At 43.1% G+C, this 25,518-nt stretch overlaps 1 protein-coding gene across 3 annotated transcripts in view; it reads left to right on the forward strand.

The window, feature by feature from the left end:
- Window positions 1-25,518, forward strand: part of NEDD9 (neural precursor cell expressed, developmentally down-regulated 9) — a 98,281-nt gene that overhangs the window by 41,996 nt on the left and 30,767 nt on the right. Inside the window, exon 1 of one of the 3 annotated variants that reach the window (XM_040548727.1) lies at window positions 18,930-19,105. The exons of 1 other annotated variant lie outside the window; for it this stretch is intronic. In XM_040548727.1, the coding sequence (XP_040404661.1) occupies window positions 19,094-19,105 (12 nt within the window). In that variant the 5' untranslated portion in view covers window positions 18,930-19,093. Of the gene's footprint in view, window positions 1-18,929; window positions 19,106-20,753; window positions 20,831-25,518 lie in introns of those variants that run through there. One more of the 3 variants, XM_040548726.1, reaches the window with a different exon arrangement.

The following is a 25,518-nucleotide window of genomic DNA, read 5'->3' on the forward strand; positions in this document are numbered from 1 at the left end:
ATCAATAAAGTTTTAGGGGCTATTGTTGAAAAACAGCAATAATTTTTATTCCTTGCTCAAAAGAATACTTTTTTAAATTGGAATCTCCAATTTAGCCCTTTCCATAATCAATGTTACATGGCATAAAATAGGAAATAAATACGTCAAATACATTTCACATTCCTTTTCCTTTAAGATGCTTACTGCAAAATTGCATACCATATTGATCAACACAGGCACTCAGGTCAGACTTGGTTACTCTTTCTCTACCAGAATATTTACTTCTCTGTTGGACTTATAAAGGAGACAGCAAACTTAAGATGAATGAGATTACCCAACATCAGTAAAGAAAGACCAGTGCTTTTGAAGCATGCAGTCAGTACTTACTGACTCTGCTAAGGTGCATTCACTATATCTAAAAAGCAGAGGAATGTTTTACCATATCAGTTGTAAACAGGAAAAACTGTAAAATGAGTATCTTTACATGTGGATATAATTTGCACACATGCAGACATTTTAGCATTCATTATCAATTAGCAAATAGATTACCAAAAGCAGGAATCTTTTTTAGAAGTTACATAATCCAATATTTTGCTGTTCTTACTGGAAACATGTTGGCTGATGAGTAGCATCATTGAAATCAGTTATGGCACTTCACAAATGAAATAGAAGTCCCCACTAGAGAGAGTTTTAATTACCTGGCCTAAGGACTTCCATAAGAGTGATAGCTGCTGCACTTATTGCCATTTAAATGTTTAAATGCTTTAAGAGCACCCAGTTCACCCAGTAGCCTTAGTTCCGCATTAAGTAAGTTAGACTGTCAGTGTAATGAAACATAGCTAAATGCTTGTAGAATCAGTTGGGCTTCAAACTATTAAAACAGCTTACTGGAGTGAAAGAAGTGGAGCAGCAGCAAAATCACTGCCGGCTTGGTGGAAAGGTCAGGGACATCTTCATCTGTATTTGGTATTCTTTGATCTTAGAGAGTTATTCTACAGAGAAAAGTGACAATCACATGCTAGTGCATCAGATTGCTTCGCCGTTAAATGGGGGAGCTGGCACATTAACCACAAGACCATTAGTGTGAGCACATTTGAAGATCTTTCACTGTTGCAGGAAGAAGTTGCATGGTTGCAGAACAGGGCTGCAGATATTGTATTAGATACAAATATCGTGTACAGCCATGGGTAGTTTTGGAAGATGCACTGTGAAAATTCAAATAATGCAAGATTTTAGAAACTTTCCCTTGTTGAATGTTATGAACATTCCAGCAGACCTGAGGCTATGTTTGAATAAAGAAAGAGCTGAAAAAAGTATCTAGTTCCTTTTAGTGGGTTAGTGCAAACACTCCCTGAGCTAGCCATTTTGCAGTCCCACAATACTGTGTCTGTCTTTACTCAACTTTTTTTTTTCCCATATGGGCCAAAATTTTGCAGTAATATCTTCTCTATGTAAAATGCTGCCTTCTGTTTGAATGTTGAGAAAATACCTGAGATCCATCAGCAACTACTGTCTCTTAAGTCATGTCTCCAGCCCTACCTGCAGAATGATAGGCTGGTCAGGTCAGAAGCCATTTTGACACAGTTGTGCACCCCATTAAAAACACACATGAAGTCAAGCCCAAAAGCAAATCATTGTGAAGCCTTTGCTTCACACTCAAACCAGATTTATTAGGAAAAGAACCCAACCCTATGTATGATGATTACTCTTTAAACATTTCATAAATAGTATGGTCTAGATGATTATTAAAATGTAATACATATAATTGCTCTAGTTATCTTTTTCTTGAAATGAAATCATGATTTGTAGCCAGGTGGTGGTTTTAGGGAAGGGTAACTTTTTCATTATGGGGCCTGAGACTGGGAATTATGCAATAATCTCAAGAGCTTGTCATTAAAGATCAGTTTACTAATTGGTTGGCCAAACATTTCCTTAGAACTTCTCTTTGGTAGAATTTTCAAACCATGATCTTGAGGGATTTTACATCATATAGCTAATTTTTTGTTCTCTAAAGGAGAAGAAAGATGGAGACATGATTTCAGTGATAGCAGTGAAGAACAGGATGCTGAGTACATTCAGCAGTTCCATTTCTGTCAGGTGTGGTGCGCTTGCAGATTGACCAAGAAGTGTTATCAGGCATTAACCCTCTGGCTGACAACAGTGAATATGGCAGATGCTCCTAGGGCACGGGTGGATGTTTTAATTGCACAGCTGTGCACATCTCCTTGTCAGATCAGGGCTAACCCTGGTGCCTGGCACAGGAGGCATCAAGTGCTTGCCACTGAGTGGTGGAATGTCATCAATATGGTGACACTTTTTCTTCTCAATTTATTAGCAAATCTATCAAAATCTATCAGGAAGGAGGACAGAGAGCCTCTGGTCCTCATGCATAAAGACACATGGACTGCAAAATGTGTAGTCCTTTTGGAAGAAGGAGCCACTGCATCTGATTCCCTCCCATCATTCAGTGCAAGGAGCAGGTGTCCCCACTTACATTTCTTCCATATGACTCCTCCATATGAGGAGTCTGCTAAGCATCTCGTAACTCAATGAGAACTGCTTACAGAAACTAGCTCCCACAAGCACATTGAGGCCCTTTGCAAACTCCAAAGCTGGAGGGCTCAGAGTAGGCCTCCTAAGCACTGGCATGGAGTCAGCAGATGTTTGGCAAGCAAACAGGTGCCATATAAGTATTCCTTGTATGCTGCAGCTTTGTGGATGTGAACCCCAGCCAGGATACAAAGTCTAGTTAGGTACCTGCCACAGAGGAGGAAAGAGACAAGATTCATCGCAGTAGCACATTCAATACGAGTGGAAGCCAAAGCAGAATAAACAAGGGCCAGTTGTGCTAAGCACTGGAGTGAGAATCATTGCTCTGCATGTCTCCACTTGGCCTTCTAGATACTGTCTTTTGGCAATGTGGTTAAAACTGCACACACACAGTCAGCGTGAACAGGTTTAGAAGAAAGGCAACATTAAGTGCTCTCAATACTACCGTGCCTAGCAGCACCCACAAAATGTCAGCACTTGTCACCGCTGGCACTACACAGCAAATTTTCTCAGAGTCCATTTTGATGCAGCTCTGCCTCACAGCTTGCAGAACAGGAAAACCACATCCTTTCTGAATGCGAGCATATGACCTAGAAATTCTCAGCATGAGGTGTGATTTCACTGGAAAAGACAGAAAGACATTTTGAAACTGCAGCTAGCAAGGTAGATTGCTGATGCAGAGAGGTTACTGAATAAGTAATGGATGCAGGGGTCTTTTGTTTTTAAGCACAATACAAATTAGTAGAAACAGAAAACAGCTGAAAGGACTGATTTCCCTCTACTATATCCTTGTCTTCTGTGCATCTTCCATCAAATGAACAGGCTTTTCAGAAGTCCTGGGAAAAAGCTTACTGGCTACTTTGAGCACTGAGATGCTTGTCTGCAATGAATAATTTTCTGTTCCTTGCTGGACCAGGGAAGAGGCTATTTACAGGATAGAAGTGACAGAGGTCATGGCAGCCTAAGTGAGCAGGCTGTGACAATTTTACAATGGATGAATTTTTATTGGCTGAACACTTGGGACCAGCAATTGGCCTGGATTTTTCTACTACTATTACTCTGACTACCAAATTTCTCCTGTTCCCAGAATTCCTGGACCAAAACTTTACCTGGAAACAGCTCAAATGTATTTGGAAGATGTGATTATTATTATTTTGTACATTTTCTCCTCCATGTATCTGGTTTCTGCCAGACGAAATGCATTTATGGGCAGGGGAGATGCAGGTCTCAGACTCCAACTCAGTTTTGCTGAACCAGGGTGTTCAGATATCTTGGCTGTGATCCCAACAAATATTCAAGGGTTGGATTCAAAAGATTTGGGCACTCAGCTCTCAGCCAGCCACACAAGGGTGGGCATAATGAGATAGGATACCCCTAATATGAGGATTACCCTAATATGAGGATTATAGGATACCCCATAATGAGATTGGATACCCCTGCCCTCCTGGAGTAGCTGGGATGCCCTAAGATACCTGTCCATAGACTCCATGCTTAAATAACCCAGTGCCATCCCTGCTAGACCCACTTTTGAAAATCCAGACCTCACATGCCTAAGCTAACTGAACCTCCAAACCACTTTGCTTTTTGAGAAGGAGGACACAGTGCCAAGAACAGGGGAAATCCACCTTGGCGCTGTTTGTATTGTCACAACACAGCCAAGGATATGCTGGGGGAGATTCAGCAAAGATAGAAACCCCTTTGAGCAATACACATGCCTCCCTATTGAGCCGTGCTGCTGCAGCTTGCCAGCTCTCCCTGCCACTCAGCTCATGGCTGCCTGCACTGCAGCTGCTGTGCTCTTCTTGTGTCATCATCCACAAATCACTAAGTGCCTGCATTTTCCTGCCTGAAAGATGCTGCTGCTGATGTTACTATTCCACCTCAAAGAACTACCAGCAGTTCAGAGACTGCTGACCTACAACATACACCAGAGAAAAACCTGTAGCCGAGGATGCAGTAATTTTTCTTAAATGCAAGTGACTACATGATCAAATAGGTGTATTACATCTCTGCTATATATAGTTCTATGTCAATAAATGTTTAACCTCTGCAGGATTTTCTTTACCCAAAGTTTAACCACAGTGTGGACAGTAAACCACTGACAGACTGTAATGTATACAAGCTTTCCCTTATTTTCCTCTGCACACACCTAAATGAAACACCTTCTTCTCTGGTACTTCATTTCTCATGTCAGTCATGGTTGTGGTCCAGAAGTGGGTTCATATAGCATCTCAGCACTTGTTTTCTAACCTCACCTGGTACAAAAGTGCCACACTCTGCACTTACCTCATTTCTGAAACCTCGAAGGGGAATGCATGATAGAGCCATAACTAGCACCAAAGAATTTCAAAAGAAATTCTCTAATAAAATGGAACCATATGAAGGAAAAAAACAAACAAACAAACAAACAAACAAAAACCTCCAAATTAATTTGAAAGAAATCAGCCAACCTGAGAAAAATCACAAATTGTTTGCAAGTGATGAAGACAGAAGGAAGCAAAATTCATCAAGATCATATTTACTATGAATTAGCCAGTCAGTTCTCAACTTTGGAACTTAACACCGTTACAGAAAGACAGGCCCTTGAATAGAGAGGAGGAAGTTGCTGCTTTGAAGGCTAGACTCACTTCTAAGTTAAATCTTCTCATACCCTGACAGATTTTTCCATATCTAACTACATCATTCATGGCGAGCATTTGGAATTCATCTATATGAATTCATCTACACATAGTAAGTCACAGAATCACACAGAATCACAGAATCATCTAGGTTGGAAGAGACCTCCAAGATCAGAATTATTACCCTACACATGTGAACACAACTGTCACCTACTTCTACATAAGCTTTATCAGCTGGACCTGGTCCAAAGAGGCAGTAATGACCCATAAAACTGAGCAGCTTTAGTACAGCAAGTGCGTTCCCAACACCACGAAGATCTTGCACAAATCAAAAACAGATGCAGTCTTTAGCATGTATGTAAACAGTAAAAGGAAGACTAGGGATAATGTGGGTCCCTTACTGAATGAGGGGGGTGTCCTGGTAACGGGAGACGCCAAGAAGGCGGAGATACTGAATGCTTTCTTTGCTTCAGTCTTTGCTTCAGGGACTCCCCCCTGGGACTCCTCGACCCTGGCAGGAGGAGAAAGGGGCTGGGAAATGGAGGGCTCCCACCTGGTTGACGAGAGAGTGGTTCAGAAGCGTCTGAATGGGCTCAATGCACACAAATGCATGGGTCCTGATGGGATGCATCCACGTGTGCTAAGGGAGTTGGCAGAAGTGATTGCCGAACCGCCCTCTATCATCTTTGAAAGGTCCTGGAGAACAGGAGAGGTGCCTGAAGATTGGAGGATAGCCAATGTCACTCCGGTCTTCAGGAAGGGCAAGAAGGAGGATCCGGGAAACTACAGGCCAGTCAGTCTCACCTCTGTCCTGGAAAAGTGTTGGAACAGCTTGTTCTGGATGCCATCTCCAAGCAATTGGAAGAGAAGAATGTTATGAGGAGTAGTCAGCATGGATTCACCAAGGGGAAGTCGTGCTCGACCAACCTCGTTGCCTTCTACGATGGCATCAGCAGCTGGGTAGATGGGGGGAGAGCAGTGGATGTCATCTACCTTGACTTTAGCAAGGCTTTTGATACTGTCTCCCATGACATCCTGATAGCAAAGCTGAGGAAGTGTGGGATAGAGGAGTGGACAGTAAGGTTGGTTTGAGACTGGCTGATTGGCCAAGCTCAGAGGGTGATGATCGGTGGTGCAGAGTCTGGCTGGAGACCTGTGACTAGCGGCGTTCCCCAGGGGGTCGGTGCTGGGTCCGGTCTTGTTCAACATCTTCATCGACGACCTTGATGAGGGAATAGTGTTTGCCCTCAGCAAGTACACCGATGACACGAAGCTGGGAGGAGTGGCTGACACGCCAGAAGGCTGTGCTGCCATTCAGCGAGACCTGGACTGGCTGGAGAGATGGGCAGGAAGAAACCAAACGAGGTTAATAAGAGCAAGTGTAGAGTCCTGCACCTGGGAAGGAAAAACCGGACATATCAGTACAGGCTGGGGGATGACCTGCTGGAGAGGAGCTCTGAGGAGAAGGACCTGGGGGTCCTGGTGGACAACAGGTTGACCATGAGCCAGCAGTGCGCCCTCGTGGCCAAGAGGGCCAATGAGATCCTGGCGTGCATTAAAACGAGTGTGGCCAGCAGGTCAAGGGAGATGATCCTCCCCCTCTACTCTGCCCTGGTCAGGCCACACCTGGAGTACTGTGTCCAGTTCTGGGCTCCCCGGTACAAAAAAGACAGGGATCTCCTGGAAAGAGTCCAGCGGAGGGCCACAAAGATGATACGGGGCCTGGAGCATCTTCCCTATGAAGAAAGGCTGAGAGACCTGGGTCTGTTCAGCCTGGAGAAGAGAAGACTAAGAGGGGATCTCATCAATGTGTATAAATACCTGAGGTGTGGGAGGCAGAGGGGATTTGGCCAACCTCTTTTCAGTGCTTTGTGGGGATAGGACAAGGGGTAATGGCCGCAAGATAGAGCACAGGAAGTTCTGCACCAACATGTGAAAGAACTTCTTCACAGTGAGGGTGACGGAGCACTGGAACAGGCTGTCCAGGGAGGTTGTGGAGTCCTCCTTCTCTGGAGATATTCAAGGCCCGTCTGGACACCTACCTGGGCAGCCTGCTCTAACGAACCTGCTTTGGCAGGGGGTTGGACCCGATGATCTTTGAGGTCCCTTCCAACCCCTTCAATTCTGTGATTCTGTGACTAATGAGTTGTTATATCATATGTATCTATTAAAATGGCATGCCTGACATATTTTAGATATGGGGGCATCTACTTACATAATGCACACTTACTTACAGCACATCTGAAGTCTAGAACCACAACTGTATAAACATGTCACATGCGGGTTTGCTTTTGTTTTCTGAAATACAGAGCAAGCTCTGCAAGAGAAAACAACAAACATTAAAGCAGAGCTGAAAGCTGCCCAGGGCCACAAGTGAAAAAATGCCTCTGCATCAGGCATCTTTCATTGTATCACTGCACAGAAAAAGCTGAAAAATATAGACACACTTTTTATTTACCCAGATATTTGAGTGAAGTAGCGCTAAAAGCAAGAACAGATGAAAACTCACAAGTTTTAAGGAACTCAACTCTTTTTCATTTTTTTTCTCTAAAGAGTGAAATAATGAAATAATCTCTGTCATTCTCAAAGACCAGGTTTGAAGTCAGCAAACAGAGCAGCCTCAAAGCCTGAGGGAACAGGGCAGAAGGAGCAATTGCACTCACCATATGAATGCAAGCAAAGAGAAAAGCAGACCTGACCTTTCAGGGAGACCTGGAAACAGCTCCAAGAGCACTGGTCATTAAAACAAATAAAACACAACAAAAAGGCATTAAGAAAACCTCACTCCAGTAGGAAGAGGAAGTGGTTTAAGGGGATTAGCTCCAGAAAAACAAAGCTCCACTCTTCCTCATACTGCCAAGGACTCCCAGATATACTCTTCTGTAGCATCGATGGGGCTATGAAAATGTACAAATGTTGGCAACCGCCCAGTAAATGATAGTAATGCGAGGTGGCATCTCTGGACTTCAAACAGCTAGCATACAAGTTGTCTCATTTTCGTGGGGTGTCAAATTAAAATTTAGCCTGTTAGTGCTTTGCTTGTCTTGTACCGTTACCTCCTTTCCAGAGAAAAACGCAGAAGAACATTTACAACATTACACTGACTTTGACCTGCAAACACAAATGCCAGCCCACAAAAAACTAGTGCTGAATCATTTCTTTTCCCAGCTATGACCTTTCCTACCCCTCTCACCTTTCGTGTCTGTCCATTTCTTCACGAGTGGCTCTTCAAGCATCTCTATCACAGAAGCATTTGAGAAGATTTGGTAGATTTGTACTTGAGCTGCAGGGAAGTTTTCTCAGCCAGGAGCCTTTCATGGTGGGCACAAACATCTCGTCCTATTTTTCTGACAGTGTTTCTTCAACTGTAACAAACTACAACAGCTGAGTATCCTGTTTCCCAGGAAACATTTCAAGTTCTTTCAAACTGAAATACCTTGAATCTTGGGATATCACAACAAACACATGCGCAATGCAGTCATGGATATTGACTAGACAACAGTTTTGCCTTGGCACTGTAAGACTGGGATATCTGACTGAGTCTTCTCCATCTTGAGGCTAAACAGATGAAATCTCAGAGCCACAGCCACACCTGAGTCAGTTGTGCTAGGATCAGGATTAATCGTACCCCCTTGATCGTCCACTGAAAAAAACCAGCCTTTTCAGCTGTGCAAACCCAACTCATCAGTAAGCTGAATTTCAGAGTGCGATGCTTTGCTTTGTCAACACAAAAAATATCAATCCCTTGAGCGTCAGAATTATTCAGAGGTTTGGGCTTTAAAATGGGAGTCATTTTATGGATTCAAAACAGGGCTGAAGGTAAGGCCCATGAAGTTGGTTAGTTGGTTATCTGACTTCAGAGTTCGAATCTGAGATCAACTGAGAAGAATTGTAGAGATGGATGAGGAAAGAGAGTTATGAAATTGGAAACAGACAGTAACAGTTCCAGGTACTTTAGCTATATGGGGACTTTTGGAGAAGAGGTATCGGTATGACTAGGTACTAGCCTAGATCTGAATTAGTCTGAGTTAGCATGGAAGAACAGATGTCTAATACTACCTACTTCTGCTCAGGCTGGAAATGCCAGAAAAATTCCCTCTGCTTGTGGTATTTTGGCACTTCTGGGTTCAGTATACAGTGGTGAATAAAAATTAGGGAAAGGCGTGAAGCAGATCTCCATCCATTCCCCATAAATTTGAGAACATATTGCATCTGTTGCAAACTTTGTGGGTGAGTTGCATGGGAGATGGATGCAGGTGGAAAAAAAAGCTAACAACTTCTCAAAACCTTCAAAAAGATAACTCCCCGGGTCCACAGCTTTGTTGTACAAGTGGACAAAGACTCACCATGGATCCAGTTCAGTGAAGCACACACAAGTGAAAGCACTGCTGTGTATGAAGGGCCTCGAGAACATGCATAAAGTTAAGCATGTGTTCAATTGCTTTGTTGAACACGGGACATAGGTTTGCATCCCTAGCAGCCATTTCCTGTTTGGACACCCTTTTCACGGAAAGAGAGAGGAAGAAAGAGGGTTGTGTAGCGTGATATTTTTAGATAGATTTTTAACGGAATATTTGTTAAGCTTTCTTCCACCCCAACTCCCCCCTGCCTGCTGTCTCGGTTTTGTATGTGTTTTTTTAATGGTTAGCAATGCATAACAGTATGGCTGCTGTTTAAATATTTGCCTGAAAAAAATGTAGTCTGTGCTTAAGAAAAGTGGTTTGGCACAAACTGAACATTCTCAAACGTCCATTTGCCAGATGGATCACTTTGTTCAATTACAAAGAAGAAAGATGGTAAAGGAGTTGAAAATTGAGTGGAATGTTCCTAAGCACACAGCATTGTTTACTATCTGCATGTCTCCTGGCATCCTGTGAGCAACTACCAATAAGCTCTTCAAAAATGTTCCTTTTCTTTAAAGAAGTCTGCATTTTTTACAATAATAAAAACGCAGTAGATTATTCTACAATAACCTGATGGAAAAATGTGCTAAAGTATTTCTATAAATCAAATGTAGCAGTTTGGCATTAGCTCTGAGGCAGTAAATTTAGTAAATTAGGACCAGATGATTTTAAAATAGAATCTTACATAACTTTCTAGTGTTATATATATTTTTTTTAATTTAACAAAAGTTTGTCTGTCTTCATAAAGTTATCTTTGCTGCTACCAAAATGCGGTTTAATCTTTACGAGCCATATTTTTTTATTTATCAAGTGCAGAATGCTTTAAATAGCAAAGTAAGGAGGGGAACAGATTTTTCAAAGACGGAAAAGGGTATAATCTGTACTGATCCTCACAAGGTGTAGGTACTTTGGATCCCTAATGCCCCTGTTTCTCTTCATTAAGTTGATTAATAGTAGTCTGTTCCTCTATCCATCTTCCTTTTCTTGCTCTTTCCCTTCTCCCACAATTCAAAGACACCTTTTCCCTTCATCTCTTCCCCACAGTGGTTACAGCTTGGTCCAACAGACTTTTCTTTCACCCATTTGCTTAGGTCAGGAGTCAGCATCTGAGACCTTGTGTTTCCTCCTGCTTCCTCACTTTTGATCTCTGCACCAGAAGGCCCATCTCTGAGAAAAGAGGAAAATGAAACAATAAGGCCAGTCTGAGGAGTCTATTCCACCAGCTTTAGTCAAAGCCTGTTGATCCTATCCGCATATATATGCCTGAAAACTGCTCTCCCAGTATATCTTCGACTCTTGTGTTTCTGAGCCAGCATTTAAACCACTAGATAGCCATGTCTAACCATGCCTGTTCTGGGAGAGGGGTTTGCATACATACAGCCTTCTTGATCTTCTTTTTGAGCAAACACTCATCCATACCATGATCTTTCACTGGAACAACAGCTTCTGGAGCACCATCGTGGAACAATTCCATGGTAGCTCATCTCACTGTGGCACACTGCAATGCCCTACTTTTGAAAGCAAGACTGAGGTCCTTTCATAGTGCCTACTTATTGCTTGGAGAGGCAACGCTAATGCATTATCTCAATGCATTATCTGAAATTAGAGGATATTGTCACTAATACCCTGATGTACCCACAGGTTTTTAGCAATGGCTTCCAGATGTACATCCGGCAGGACTTCATGGCACAAAAATGAGCTTTGCCCCGTTTTGAAAAGTAGTTTCATAAAAGCCATGAACACACAAGGAGACAGATCTTTACAGCTCCCAGACAAGGGAAGTCTGAGGAGGCGAGGAGTCAAATCTTCATGTCAACCCTATGACTCAAGCCCACATCAGCTCCAGGAGCAAACACGATGAGTCAATTGGGATGTGTGGGAAAGGACAGAGCCTTGGGGGTAAAGATGGAAAAGAGGACGTAGGTGTTGAAGGAGAGATCAACAGACTGTTGTGTGCAGCCTGCCCTTCATACAGTCCCACGACTGGTGCTTCTATCAGCTGTGTATCCAGTCTGAAGCAAGTAGAAGAATAACAGTGGTGGATACACGTGACAGTTGAGTTATCTGCAGTGCTGCATCCCTCACTGAGACAATCTGCTTAGAGGAGCCAATTAAGTCAAAGCCAAGGCTCATGATGCTACATGGTGCGGGCCAAATTCTGGTCCCAGTGAAGTCGAGGGAAGCTTTGCCAATGGGAACACGCTCTGTCCTTTTCACCCCATCTTTGGCTACCCTGCTGCTGGAAGCATTCAGAGTTCACAAACAATAGCAATGGAAAGAGAAGGAGCAGAGTTCCCACGTTCCTTCTCTTCTACTATTGTTTCCTGAGAGTCCTGCAGCAGGCAGTAACGCAATGACTTTTTCTTTAAATGATGTTGGACTGAATTGCTCATTGAAAATAACTGAAGAGGAGGAGGGGTTTGGAAATAAGTCATTTTCCTTTAAAGAATTATTTTGGAGAGCAGACCATAAGCAGATTTAGATGGCAGCAAAGATAACCATTTTTGGCAGTTTTGTGGAGATGCAAATTTACACTGAGTATGAGATGAGAGTTTAAACACTAAGGCCTAAAAAAGAGAAAAATAAGTGTGAGACTTTTCACGTGCTTTTCTCAATTGTTATGGGTATCAACGGATCTTCACAGATCTGGTTGAGGCAAAAGAGAGAAAATATGGTCTCTTTCCAATTGCATATTCTCCCTCCAAACACATCCAAAAGGAGCAAATTTCCCTGAAATTCCTCAAACCTCAACTCACCTCTAGGCTGTGACTTCATGGGAAGCTTAGTGGTAAAGGCAAAACAGGCACTTCCCTTTTGGACTGATTTTTTTTTTTTAAATCTCTAATTTACATTTCATTAAATTTTCTTTTTTGATTTCCCTCCTCCCACTGGAATGGAGTGGTTGCTGCTAGTGGACAACAACCGAGCTGCCAACCCTACCAGGGGTAAATGCTTTGGTGCTTTGAAATCAAGGGTGGTGGGAGATGGGGAGAGGAAAAACATGAGGACATAAAATACAACAGCAGATCACCTACACTAAAAGAAACAAGGGAGATATTCAATGAGAGGTTCCTAAAAGCAGAGAATGATAAAAATAAAAACAATTAAAAAACACAGGCTTTGCAAACAAAATGGACACAGTTGCCTAGTCTAGTCATGGGATGATTACTTGAACAATGTGTAAAACTGATGGACAAAATCAGGAGAGATTGCACTTTAGGGGCAGTTTTGATTTTTTGACAGGCTGAAGTAACGTGCATTTTGAAAATCAGGGAGAAGGAGAGTATTTAGGCAAGGGCTTCTTTCTACAATGTAGAAATCCTCTGCAAAGAGGATTCATGTGATTTCAAGGAATTTGATGTAGTTTTAAATCTATGTAAAATAGGCTTTTAAGGACATCAATGCACACCCCACTTCATATGCCATTTTGTAGCTCCAGGTTTCTGTACAGCCTCCCTCCACATAAGTTCAGGGGAAAAAACCCTTCAAGATAAAACTTCTGGGGATGGGAATTGGTGCATATTGCTGCATGTGTGTGCACCTGCTGAGAAAAAACTTATTGATGCTTCTCTAGCAAATCTCACCTTCCTAGATATTAAATACTAGTGTGGTACTTTTGACACAGCAAAGTGAACCTCTTTATTCCAGACCTGTTTCCTTTTTAATTGTTCATGCTCTCACAACCCTTCCTTCATGAAGGGCTCCTTTGCAGGCGGAACTTGCCACAGTCCACAGAAGAGACCCTCTCCCTTGGCTGAGTTGTGTGCTATTTGAGTCATCCTTCATTCTTACAAACCCACTATGCCAAACGCACGTATTCAAAGAGCCTGATTCCAAACTGGGATAACAATGCTGTGGTGGGCTGCCTGGCCTTGATCAAAAATTCACTGCACAAAAGCTTAACATGCCTAAGCTACAGGGAAACTTCTCATCTGAGGCAATTCTGGTTCCAGTTCTGGATTCCTTCCATCTTAAACTAGCTATGATGCCTAAGCATATCTTTTCTCTTGAGCAACCTCCCTGTATGACATCTGTCATATTTCATCCACACATCTGTGAACTAGAAAGAAGCCTTTTGCTTTGCTATTTCTCATCTTTTCTTAAGAAAAACTAAACAAAACAAAAACTTTTGGCATCAGTAGGTCAAATGGCATGCACGCCACACATCTGGAAGCAAGCCTGTATTTTTTATCCCATGTATTAAAAACATTTGGTGCCAGAGCAGAAAATAAAGGAGTGTATTCTACCAGCATGACTGTTAGACTGTTTTATTTGTTTGGGAAATGAATAACCCTTTTACAGTATCTCTGGAAGGAATAGGCCAGTGCATGCTGCATCCTGATCTTCTTTTCTATCTCCAGCCTTCCCCACATACCTTAAATTCTTCTTGCCCTCTCACCACCACCGGGTCATGGCAGGCAAGCACTGGGGACCCAGTCTGCCCCAATGCTGCGGCTATTTCAAAGGGCAGAAATTGCCTGCAACAGCACCAGCTTCTGCTGTCTCTCCTACCCAGCACACACATGGTATCAAGGTGCCCAGGTCTCTGGCTTGCCTTGGCTGACTGCACTGCAGGTGGCAGTGTGACTGCAATTGCTTTGTCTTCCACAAAGTCCTGCCCATGCTGCCCAGGATGAGAAGTCCCCTTGGCTGACCCACATGCTCTGCTCCGCCGGGGCAGCTGCTTCTTCTGCATCATCATCTGCAGTCAGTACTCAGCCTTGGACCAGAGATAAATTCATTTTGTTCTGATTTATGTTCTCTCCTTTCCTTTCCCCAGGGTGAGATGGGTCCCTCATGCTGTTTTAATAGTGATTCCACTGTTTCCCTTTCCCATGTTCATTTCCTCCTGAGAACCTGACTGCCTGCTTTGAATAACAAGTGGAAATTGTAGCGGTATTTATTTTCATCCTTTATTTAAATCTGAACAGATTTTGCAGTTTTTAATCACTGGATCAGGCTGGTCGCTCAGAGAGATCCCAGTGCCAGAATAACTAAACTGCCATTGCTTTCCATGATTTCCCAAGCTAACAAAGTCTGGATTCACTTTCAAAACTTTTTAGGTGGGAGGACACCAATATGTTTCTTTCTGGCTGGCGTTTGAAGCAAAACAGAGAGGACAGAGGGAGCTGCATTTATTCCTTTTATCTGAAAGAGCACCACTAAACAGGACTTTGATGGTTGACTTGGAAAGTTAAATGAGTGATTCCTGAAGAAACTGAGTAAAGCTGCGTAAAAGGCCCTTCTTGAGAATGCGAAACTGCCTTTGTGCTTTCTTAGGAAAGGATGTGGGATGCCTGTAAGATTAGTTCATACATACTAAAGGAAATGTAGTATTCTTGACCAAGGCAAGTGAACCTGCTTTGTGGCTTTAGCCACAGGCATCTTATGTAGAACAGCAAAGGAGAGTCAAATTTTAAAAGATACTTCAATTAACAATTTTTCTTTCACAACTTGACCCTTGCATTTAAACCTGACCATGACAGGGATGACTATCCACCCTGGATAGGGTGGATCACTATCCACCCTGGATACAATATCCACCCTGGACCACTATCCTGCCTGGCAGGACAGACTTCTGTTACTGTCACATGGAATAAACTCCTAGCTTGAAAAGATTTCCTTCACTGGTCGGAGAAAAATGGAGCAGATTTTGTTTTGACTTGCTGAAATGCAAAATATTCCCTTCTTTGGGTGAGAATGAAATCTTTTTCTTATTGTCTCCTAGTGAGGTGGGAGAGAGGGCCTTTCTGTCTAGACAGACATAGAAGCCAGCCCACGTCAGTGGTGATTTTTGTTCATGTTCTTTTCAGGAAACAGCAGCATTTCATCTTCTTTTCATAGATTTCTCCAAGCAAGCAAATTCCACCATTCTGACTGTGTACAAAACCATTCTATAGTGAAGAAATCCTGGCCACTGAATACCAGCTGAACCAGTCTGTGTAGCATTATGTAGGTGGCAGGATCTGCAGTACCCTCCTTTGCTCTTAAAGTGCAGTGGCACTATAACTAAACTAATTTTAATCCCAATCCCCTGGCCAAGTATCACAGCAAGAAGTGATGCAGATGCTGCACAACGTTATCCAAAGGATAGCCAAGGATTTGTGTGAGGGAAAAAAAAAAAAAAGGTCGTTCAGTGCTTCCAAAACACCAAGCTCACAGACTCCTTCTGAAAAGGATCTCTCAAGAGTGAGGGAGACACTCCGCTGTGCCTCTCTTTTCCCAGGTTGTGTCATGGGGAAAGCAGAACAAGGGGTTTCTGTTTCAGTAACCTTTCAGAGTAGGATATCTGTCTTGTGCTTGTCTCCTATCAGTTGTCACAGGGCGATAGCTGGCTGATTTGCTTCCATGGCTGTTTCCATCCCAGCCTGGCTGATGGCTTTGTTTCATGGTGCACACTGAGGGTTGCGCTGGGTAAGCTGCGGAGCCTGGCTGGCAAGCCCCCCTTTGGTGGCAGGAGCATCTCACCTGCTGCTGGCCCCCAAATACCTCAGAGCCCTGGCTGGCAACCAGGAGAGCATGGGGAGGGCACCAGCCAGTGGCACAGTGAGAGATAAAGCAAGCAATAAGCTCACCAGGGTTGTGTAAGAGCAGGAGAAGGGCACTGGGTTGCCCAAATGAGCAGAGAGTAATATTAATTTGCCCTCAGCAAAAGCAAAGAAACAAAGGCCATCGATGCAGGCAAAAGGCGAAGTCAGAGAACCCATTTGCTACTCCACTAGAACTGCAGCAGCATAAAATATGAGGCAGTGATTCAAGTCATTGCTGGGCTGTGAAGCAAAAATACACATTACATGAATTACCCTCCTGAGGACTTCAATAGGGCCCTTTTGTTATAAATCCTGCCAGAATATCTCAAGTTGCCTCTACAACACATACATCAGTGAAGCCAGACCTTGGCTTCCTCATCAGTGTGTTCCATTGTATAATTTAGCTGATTATCCAAGGCAACCAATTTAAAACTTCCCAAGACTACATGTGAAATACAATATTACATAGTAAAGACATCGCCCTTGACAAGATCATCGAGAAAAGCAAAGTGCTTGCGCTAACCACAAATGTGTGCTTTCCACAACTGTCACTTTTTATGGTACCGTGTCAAGGTTAGAGGATTGTATTTACAAACTCTTTCAAGGTATATCTAATGCCTGATATTCGTGATAGACTGGGGAGCTCCGCCACACTGCTAGCTCTGCTAGAGGTGTCACACTAAACAGGAGTATTTCACCCTTCGGGAAATTAAACCCCCCCCAAACTGCAAAGAAAAGCTAAGATCGTAAATGGAGCAGGTGAGAGGGGAAAGGAGGGTGCATGAATCAAGTGAGCAGTGGGACTTTACTGAAGAGGTGGTGCGAGATGGCAATCTGTTTTCCTCCCTGTAAAATACTGATTCTTGTATCTGTTTCCTTACAATTGTAACATACAGCTATCAACACCGATAAACTTTGGGGTTTGATGTCCAAAGTTTCATTCTGGTGGTGTTTAATTACAGATTTTTAGCATTTGAGTTATGGAGACGGATAAATACAAAGCAATACATACTAGGCAATAACCCAACTAGAATTTCACATTAAAACATCTGTTACCTCAGATTAAACTCAGTCAGGGACATTTTAAATGCAACAGAGGCAATGCAAGCTAAAACAAAAGCAGGAGGCACAGCTTCTCAAATGTGCTTAGGTTTCATAATGTGATTGTAAAGTCCTCTGAAAAAGGAAAAACACCTTTTACATGAAAAATCAGTACTGGTGGGATTACTGGAAAACAGACACTCTGCATTTACATATAGGTGGAGTCAGAAGTAGGATTCTGCTTTTCTTATTTTTGTCTTTGATAGTTATCTGGTCCTTATTAATGTAGTTTTACAATCTCTAATGCATTAATCTTCATAATAATGGTTCCAGAAATGGAGGCTTTCAGATCAAGAGATTATACAGGGCTCATTCAGGGAGCAGGATTTGGTTGTTAGTCCAGCACCACACTACCACCTTGGCCGTTGCATCCTCTGTCCTTGGGAAACGTACCCTAGGAGAAATTTTTATCCCTTCAGTATGAAGGGCAAAAACACACAATAAATAAATAAATAAATAAAATCCAAGGTCAAACTCTCTACTTGTAGAAACACACCAAGGAGATTTGCACTTTCCTAACAGTAAGCTGGTCATGCATAATCACTGAAACAGTTCTTTCCTTTAATAAGGTGTCTTAAGGATACAGCATACAAATGAGCTGTATTCTTTTGAAGCTACTCAAAATTTTTTGATGGTACACTCAGAACAGTGTTGCCCAAAACTCAGCAATATAAAATAATATCTATTTTGAGTATCTTCTTGGAAAAACGGGGTGAGAGGAAGAAAACAGAAAAAACACAGAAAAAAATCCCCATGAGTGCCCTATGGCACTGAGTAGGGCGCACAGTCGCAGAGTCACGCTCCGCACTGCAGAAGCTGAAGGTTTCTTTTCTCACTGAAGACTGAGATATCTTTTGTATTGACAGGGACTCGTACTCCATGAACTACCAGGGCATGTGCAGGCAAGAAAGAGTACTGAAAAAAACACATTTCTGCATGCATTTGGTAAATATGTACAGTACCACCACTTATTTTAGCCTAGAACTAGGGAATGGAGGAATTACAGATAAAAGTATTGCATTCTTTAGAGGCTATGAAGCCATTTCAGCAATAGGATCTCTCTCTAGAGGACAAGCCACATGAGAATTTAAGACTATCACTGTACTGTGAAATGAAGTTATGTTTGCAGACTGGTAGTACAAGATTATTCTTTGCTGTTTTTCCTTAGGCCACTAGAAATAGTCTTGATACCATCTGTGACCTAGAAACGCTGGGTAAGAGCCAACTTGGGCAAAAAGCAGAGAATTTATTTCCCTTTTATCTCAGCAAGCTGGCGTATCTCCCACACACAAAGATTTCTATTATGGGCATTACAGTAATCATGGTTGATTAAGGGACACGATTTAGGAAGCGTGGAGGGCCGCTACAGGTTTATTTCCCCTGCCGGTTCCTGCCCTCAAGCCAAGAGCCCCCATCTACTCTCACCGCCCTAACTGCGGCCGCCCTCCCTCAGCCCCGCCTCCCTAACGGCCCCGCCGCGCAACGGCAGGAGTAGAAGGAGAACTGACAGCGGGGAGGGGGGGGAGGGCAGGGCGGGGAGGGGCGGGGAGGGGTGGGGAGGGGAGGGTAGGGGGGGGCAGGGGGGGGGAGGGGCGGGTAGGGGAGGGGTGGGGCGGGGGGGGGCGGGGGGGGGGGGGGGGGGGGGGGGGGGGGGGGGGGGGGGGGGGGGCGGGGGAGGGGAGGGGAGGGGCGGGTGGCGGGGGGGGGCGGCGGCGGGGGGGTCGGGGGGCGGGCGGGGGGGTGGGGGGGTGGGGGGGGCGTCCAATGGGAGGGGCGCTATGCAACTGAGCGGGGAAGCCTGGCGGCGGGGCTGGCGGGGCGGCGGGGAGACGCGGCGGCGACGGGGGTGATGACGGGGATGGTGATGGTGGCTATACGGCACTGAGCCCTGCCCGGCAGCCCCTCCGCAGCCATGAAGTACAAGGTGAGGCGCCAGGGAGCCCCAGTACCCGCTGCTAGGGCTCGGGTTAGCGGGGTTGGAGCTTTGAGGAGTCTCGTTTTGGGGGGTGAATGGGATGTGCTGCCAAAAAAAAACCACCATCCAAACATTTTCCTTATCCAAAACAATAATATATAATAAAAGCAACTTTATTTTAAATTTTAAATTTTTTATTTTAAATTTAAAAAATAAATAAATAAAAAGCAACTACATTTGCAAAAATAGGCAGCCCATCCCTCTGTCCCCCATTAAATAAAAAGAGGGACTTGGATCTTCAAGACCCTTTATTAGAGTTTTGTTCAGGAGACACAAATTTGCAGACTTCTGTCTTAATATTACTCCACTTAATTCCACTTGATCCTGCTTTAAAATGTCTGGGCAAGGCACTGCTTCGCTCATGGGGCTGTAGATTAGCGTACAGACATACAGTAATGTTGTGCGATTAGGAAAAAAAAGGGGGGGGGGAAGGAAAAACTTTACTTTCTCTGCCAAAAGTAACTGCAGCATCAGTGCAACGGGGAGGTGATTTAGAAATGTCACGCACAGTATACGCTTGGAGATTTTGGACCGAAGATGGGCAGAGTGTGGTGTAAAGGAGCCCACATCCTACAGCGGTGGATAAAGCTTAATGTGAGACGTCTGAGAGATGCCTAGGCAAATGTACACTCATTCTTATGCCTTTCCGATGTCTGAGCTCAGCCCAGGGTTTGCAGATCTCTCATACCCAAACTTGGGAAAGTTTAGACTTCATTTTCAAAGCTGCTGTCAGTTATCTCGTGGCAGTAAGAGTAACCAGGAAAGGGAGATTGTTTGAGATACAGACTGACCAAGATACCCTGTGACTTTGGAAACTTTGGTCTGCATCTGGTGGCTTTTTTTTTCTTTAATTATTATGTCTCTCAAATAACTGCTTTAAAGTCTGAGGTCAAATTCCTCTCATGCTCCTTTCCACTCCCCTTCAGACCAGTTCGGGCAGACTTTGTACCTGCTTAGGAAAGCTGTGCCTCCTCAGAAAATATCAGGCAATTGGGAGTAAAAGAGACAGTGTCATTGTTAGACCTCCTGAAATGCTTTCCAGTTGTCCACAACTAAGCAGCACTTTTATCCCAGTAGCAAAATAATGGTCCTGCATGGTTATGACAACTCCCTGACTTTTCTTGTCACTGTCCATCCTTCCTGTGCTGCATGATCACACTTCCTATGTAACCCAGTGGCACTGCAAGAATAGGAATTAGTAAGGTAGTTGAAAAGGGGGAAGTCCACCCTGTTCCATAATGCTTCCTGTGCCCCTGGTCTGGTTGAAATGAACACTTTGGTTTGAGGAGGTGATTACGTAAGTCTAGATGGAGCAAGCTAGACAAAGAAAGAGCAAGCCTTTAAAAAAGTTTTAAAAAAAAAAAAAGAGGGGTTTTGACCTCAGAAACCTTCTTGTCAGGCTAGGATGTTGCTTTCTTTAGGTAATGTGAAGTAGTTACTTACACTGTTTAACTAGGACAAACGTCCTTAGGTATACTTCATATCTCTGGATTAACATACAAAGAAATTACCTGCTCATTCAGCTCTGATATTTTCTTTCTTTCTTTTTCTATATGGAAACAAAAGTCCTGTACTTCTTATTGTTTACAGAAAATAAAGAAACAGAGCACACTCATGTTCTGCTTGGGAATGACAACTCTTCAGAGGTGGCATAGCTTCCAGGTGCAGAGTTGGGTCTGTTTCACTGCTCCTGGTATTCTCCCAGTGGTGTTATTTTGGGGGTTGTCACTCTTTACTTTTGTTGCGATAGTCTATCAGATAAGGCTTCATCTACTGAAGTGATTGAGGTCCCTATTACTACTTAGGGTGTTAACGGAACAGGAACTGACTTGTGTGGGAGACCCCAAGTACATCTCTCCGTCACTCCTGACTTCACTTTCAGTGTGACTAAACCCAGGATTGTTTCTGGTCTAGAGTTCCTTTCTGCTACTCAGTCTGTTATCTTCTCCCTTTTTTCACTCATAAGCATTTTGAAAACTTATTCCCTCTCTTTGTTCTTTCACCCAAGTTTCTTTTATTCTTCATTCCACTCTTCAAACATTCTTCTAAGATAATACCCAAGTCCCCTGTATGCCAGGGAGGAAATTCATGTGGATTTCAGCAATTTTAGAACTTAACCTTAGATGTCTGTATATTTCTATCTTTTGCTTACTGTGTGAAATTCGGTGAAGATGTGACTGTAAACCAAGGACAGATTTGACCTCAGGTCAGGTCTTCTACTGTTCATGTACAAGTTAAATACTGGAGAATACAAAAGTTATTTTAACTGAGCCATGGGAAGATAGGAAGCATTGAACATAACAAATACATCTGTGCTGGTTGCTAGTATTTCTTAGTCCGACTTGTCTGAAAGCTACTTTCAGAAACTAATTCCTGTAGGGTGCAGTTGTATTATGGTAATGCCCCAGTTCTTCCTCATTTGATGGCAACAGCATCTTTTTGTGCTAAATCCCCATGTTCCACAAAATTGCATCCCCTTAAGTTCTTGAAGGATGCTATTCCAGTATTCTTGAAATCAGAAGGTGAAATCCGCTCTTTCTGGAACCAAACCCAGACTGACTGTGACTCCAAGGATGAAGCAGTTACGGCTGAAATGCAGTATGTTGGAACAGAAATATCTGTGGGTTACCGTGACCAGAAAAGAACATGGGTGGGAGAGGTTATCTCTGGCCAGTAATTCCAGTGCCCTATCTCTGGCAGTGCAAGTGTGACACAAGCAAAAGGAGGGGGCATTGTCATAACAAGGCTTTTGTGGCTTGTTGGCTGTTCACAAGCAAGACAGAAAAAGAGGGGGAAGGAGAAAGGGGACTTATCTCTTTACTAAAAGATCCATACAGTTGGTGAAAGAGAAGAGAAAAGAACTACGTTCCTTACCTCACTTAAGCCAAAAGGAATGACGTAGATGTAAAGTATGAAGTCTTGATTATCTATTTTTAGATAATTTGTTGGGCAAGGAAGAAACCTAAGTAAATAGGGTTTGAAATGCCTGGCATTTGTGCTAAGGCACAGTGCTTTAATATATAGAATTGATTACAATGCCTGCATGCCAAGACAAACAAAATACTGTCACTGGGAAGAAATAATATATTCCCAACCAGAAATGCTTGTGAAAAGCTGCTTGTAACCCTGGCAATGAAAGACTTTAAGCATCAGGCCATGTAAAGGGAAAAGAACTGCCTGTACTTTACTAACCAATCCTCTTTGTCTTGTTTATTCCTCATACTCTTTGTTTTCGTTTTTTTTTTTTTTTGTATCTCAGCAATCACAGTGTGACAATCAAACCTAGAAATAATAGGAGCTGTAAAACCTTGGAGAAGGTCATATTAGAGAAACATATTAGAGAAACAAACCAACAAAATGAAAACTGTACACGTTTGTGCTGTCTCTGTTATGGTCATGAGTTTAGAGTAAAAGTTTCATGATTTTCTCTTCTCTGTACGCATATGGAGGGAGATGGCAGAATCCCAGCAGGATCAGGCCCAATGGCATTTATCAGCAGCAGCACTAGTGAGAAGTAGCGGTAGGACTGGCTCCTTCACAAAACTTGGAGAGCCACCATCGTTTTCAGATTTCTGCTCTTCCCCACTCTGGCCTCTGCATGCTGCCCCCGCCCTCCAGTAGACTTGCGTACAGCTTCTAAGTCTCAAGTCTGTATTTATATACCTAATGGCGGTATTTGCCTCGGTATGTCCAGGTATCTGAGAAACTCGTGACAGAATTTGTTTAGTCTCCCAGAGACTTCCTAGGATAGCAAGGTACTGTTAGTCCCATTTTGCAGGTGGAGGTGCTGTGCCTTACAGATGTTACAGAACTTATTTCAGAGGGAGGAGCCAGGATAAAGCGTTACAGCTAACAGCATGCAGTTTTTTGCATGTTTTCTAAACTTCTGTGTTTTCATGCTAACAGCTGCTCATTAGTAATGTAGCTGTAAGCCTGTTCATCAAGAGCTAGTTGTCTAAAACAATGCCATGCTATTCTAAACGACATGATCAGAGGGGGCCCTACCAGATTAGAGAGTAGAGCTGCCTAATAGTAAGGCTTCATAGAAACATTTCCTGCAAAGGAAAAACTTCAAGCACAGGAGAAAAGTTCTGCAGCCCTTCTAAGCCAAGGATCACCACTCTGCAGGACACAGGCTAACATTTGGAGAAGTCATATGAGTGTTATTGTGAATTCAGCATTAACTCTGGGACCAGTTTGTAACACTGTATGAAATCACCTTTGGAATCTCATAATCTCAAGCATGGCAACAGTCAGGGTTAGAAAAGATTATACTTGCACTGATAACTTATTGCTGAACATTGAACTCCTACGTGTGGTGTTCTCAGGAGAAAGTTTATGTGATTGAATTGCCTAGTACCTGTTGCTCTAAAACATTACAAATCCAGAGTCATTGCAGTAGGGTCAGGCTTGACTAGTGACCCAAGTAAAAGTTGAGAGGAGGAAGAATTCTGAGTCACTCAAAACCTCCCTGCTCCACTACTGGAAGGGGTGTCCCTGTTTGGCTTCTCTTGGTCAATTTTAACACAGTAGGAAACAAGAATCTTATATTCATCATCTTGGCAAAGAGCATGTGCTCATGGCAGTGCTCTGAGAGAAGCAAGCCTACAGTCCTGCTCTTGCACAGGAGTGCAGGCAAAGAGGGAATCTGGAGTCGTTAGTGTCTGGAAATAGCAACAGCCTGGTGTCTCTCTGCATGCAAAGACTAGAAGAACATAATTGAAACATAGAGCTCCCTCCATGTCTCAGTGCCATTACCAAAGATGCTAGGGCATGGAGGACTTCAGTACACAACAGCTTGAGCTAGCAAAAGTCACTTTGTTTTGCCTAATTTATTTAGACTAGCTTATCCCGAACACTTAGGTGCGTAAGTCCTGTTGATACCAATAGAAGGTAAGCATGTGTTTGTCCCTAAAGTCTGGAGCACAAAGATCAGTGTGCACAGGTGTCTGCTTTAGCTGTGACAAAGCTGGAGAACCTGCATCTTTGAGTGTTCCTACTTCTGCCTGCCCTTGATGAGAGAAATAGCTGAACTTTTTGAGAGAGCATATACCTCTAAAAGCCCACATTCAGTGATGTTTGGAATCATAAATTTGGAAGTCACTTTTCAAGACACTTATTTATGTAATACATGCTCTCTGAACACCCATGAAAGCAGTGGAGTTCATCAGCAACCGTACTCCAACTGCCAAAATATGCCTTTATAGTTGGTCTGCAGTAGGATTAATCAGACAGTCCTCTGGGACTGTACTGCCAAAAATATTGCTGAATACATGCCATAAATATTTGTAAGTCAGGCTCCTGCTAAGTAAATCTGCATTTAAAGGTACTGCCTTGCTGCCTGTAAATGGCTGCAGCTCTCAGTGTCAGTGAAGCTGGGTCTCTTTACAGCAATAAAGAGGTACAGCCCTGAGTTTTGCTACCTGTCTATCACAGGCTACTCTTGGCAAGTGACCTTTTTCATTTGCCTGTTGGTCTAGACGTTACAGTAGTGGAAACTGTCTTAATTTAAGGAGTTCATTTTTTCCACAGCGGATTTGGACGTAGTTTGTGTTTGACAAGAAACAGGACTGCTAAAGCTATAGTCGGCAGTCCGAGAAACCCAAGTGCTTTAGCATGACAAAAAACTTTATTTTTTCCTCTGTAGGGATGAAGCTTATTCCTGCCTTTCTGTTTTTTGTGTTTATTTCAAAGGTGCTTCATTCACAGTCAGAGTGGATTAGGCTGCCTGAGGAAGGAAGAGTAATAAGAATGGGTTTACTCTACAGAAATGCGGTCAGCACATCAGAGGTCCTTTCTCAAACAGGCCTCACTCACAGCAAGGTTGAAAAATTTAGCAGGAGCAATAATGTGAATCATTTGGTCACAACAATCTCAGAAAATGCTGCACCATCCTAGGACTTTATCTCAATTCCTCAGTGAATGTCTTGCTTAGTTGAGGGCAGGAGGGAGGGAAGCACAGACTGAAGATTGCTGTGATTGTCTTTGAAACATATATATATATATATATATAATCCAAAGGGTTAAGTATAAAACATCTGGAAGTGTACACTGTTTGACATGCAGTTTGCAGTAGGTATGTTCATGAATACCTCTCTCCTAAGGACTTTACATCCAGATAAAAAGCTTAGGGTATAATCAACTTTTACTGTTACAGAAGGGCCTAGTTTACAAGCAGATATCTTCTCTTTTTTCTCATCTCTGTCTTATTATCCTGGTTTACCTCTTTGCAGCCCTTAAGCTCCACAAACCAATCTCTCATGCAATCGAGAATACAGTTAAAGTTTTATTTCAAATTTGAGAACAAGCATGGTAACGACAGCCGGCTAAAACACACTCCCTTCTTGCATCTCCATGAGAAT

The sequence above is a fragment of the Cygnus olor genome, chromosome 2 (genome assembly GCF_009769625.2).
Source record: "Cygnus olor isolate bCygOlo1 chromosome 2, bCygOlo1.pri.v2, whole genome shotgun sequence".
Classification (NCBI taxonomy): domain Eukaryota; kingdom Metazoa; phylum Chordata; class Aves; order Anseriformes; family Anatidae; genus Cygnus; species Cygnus olor.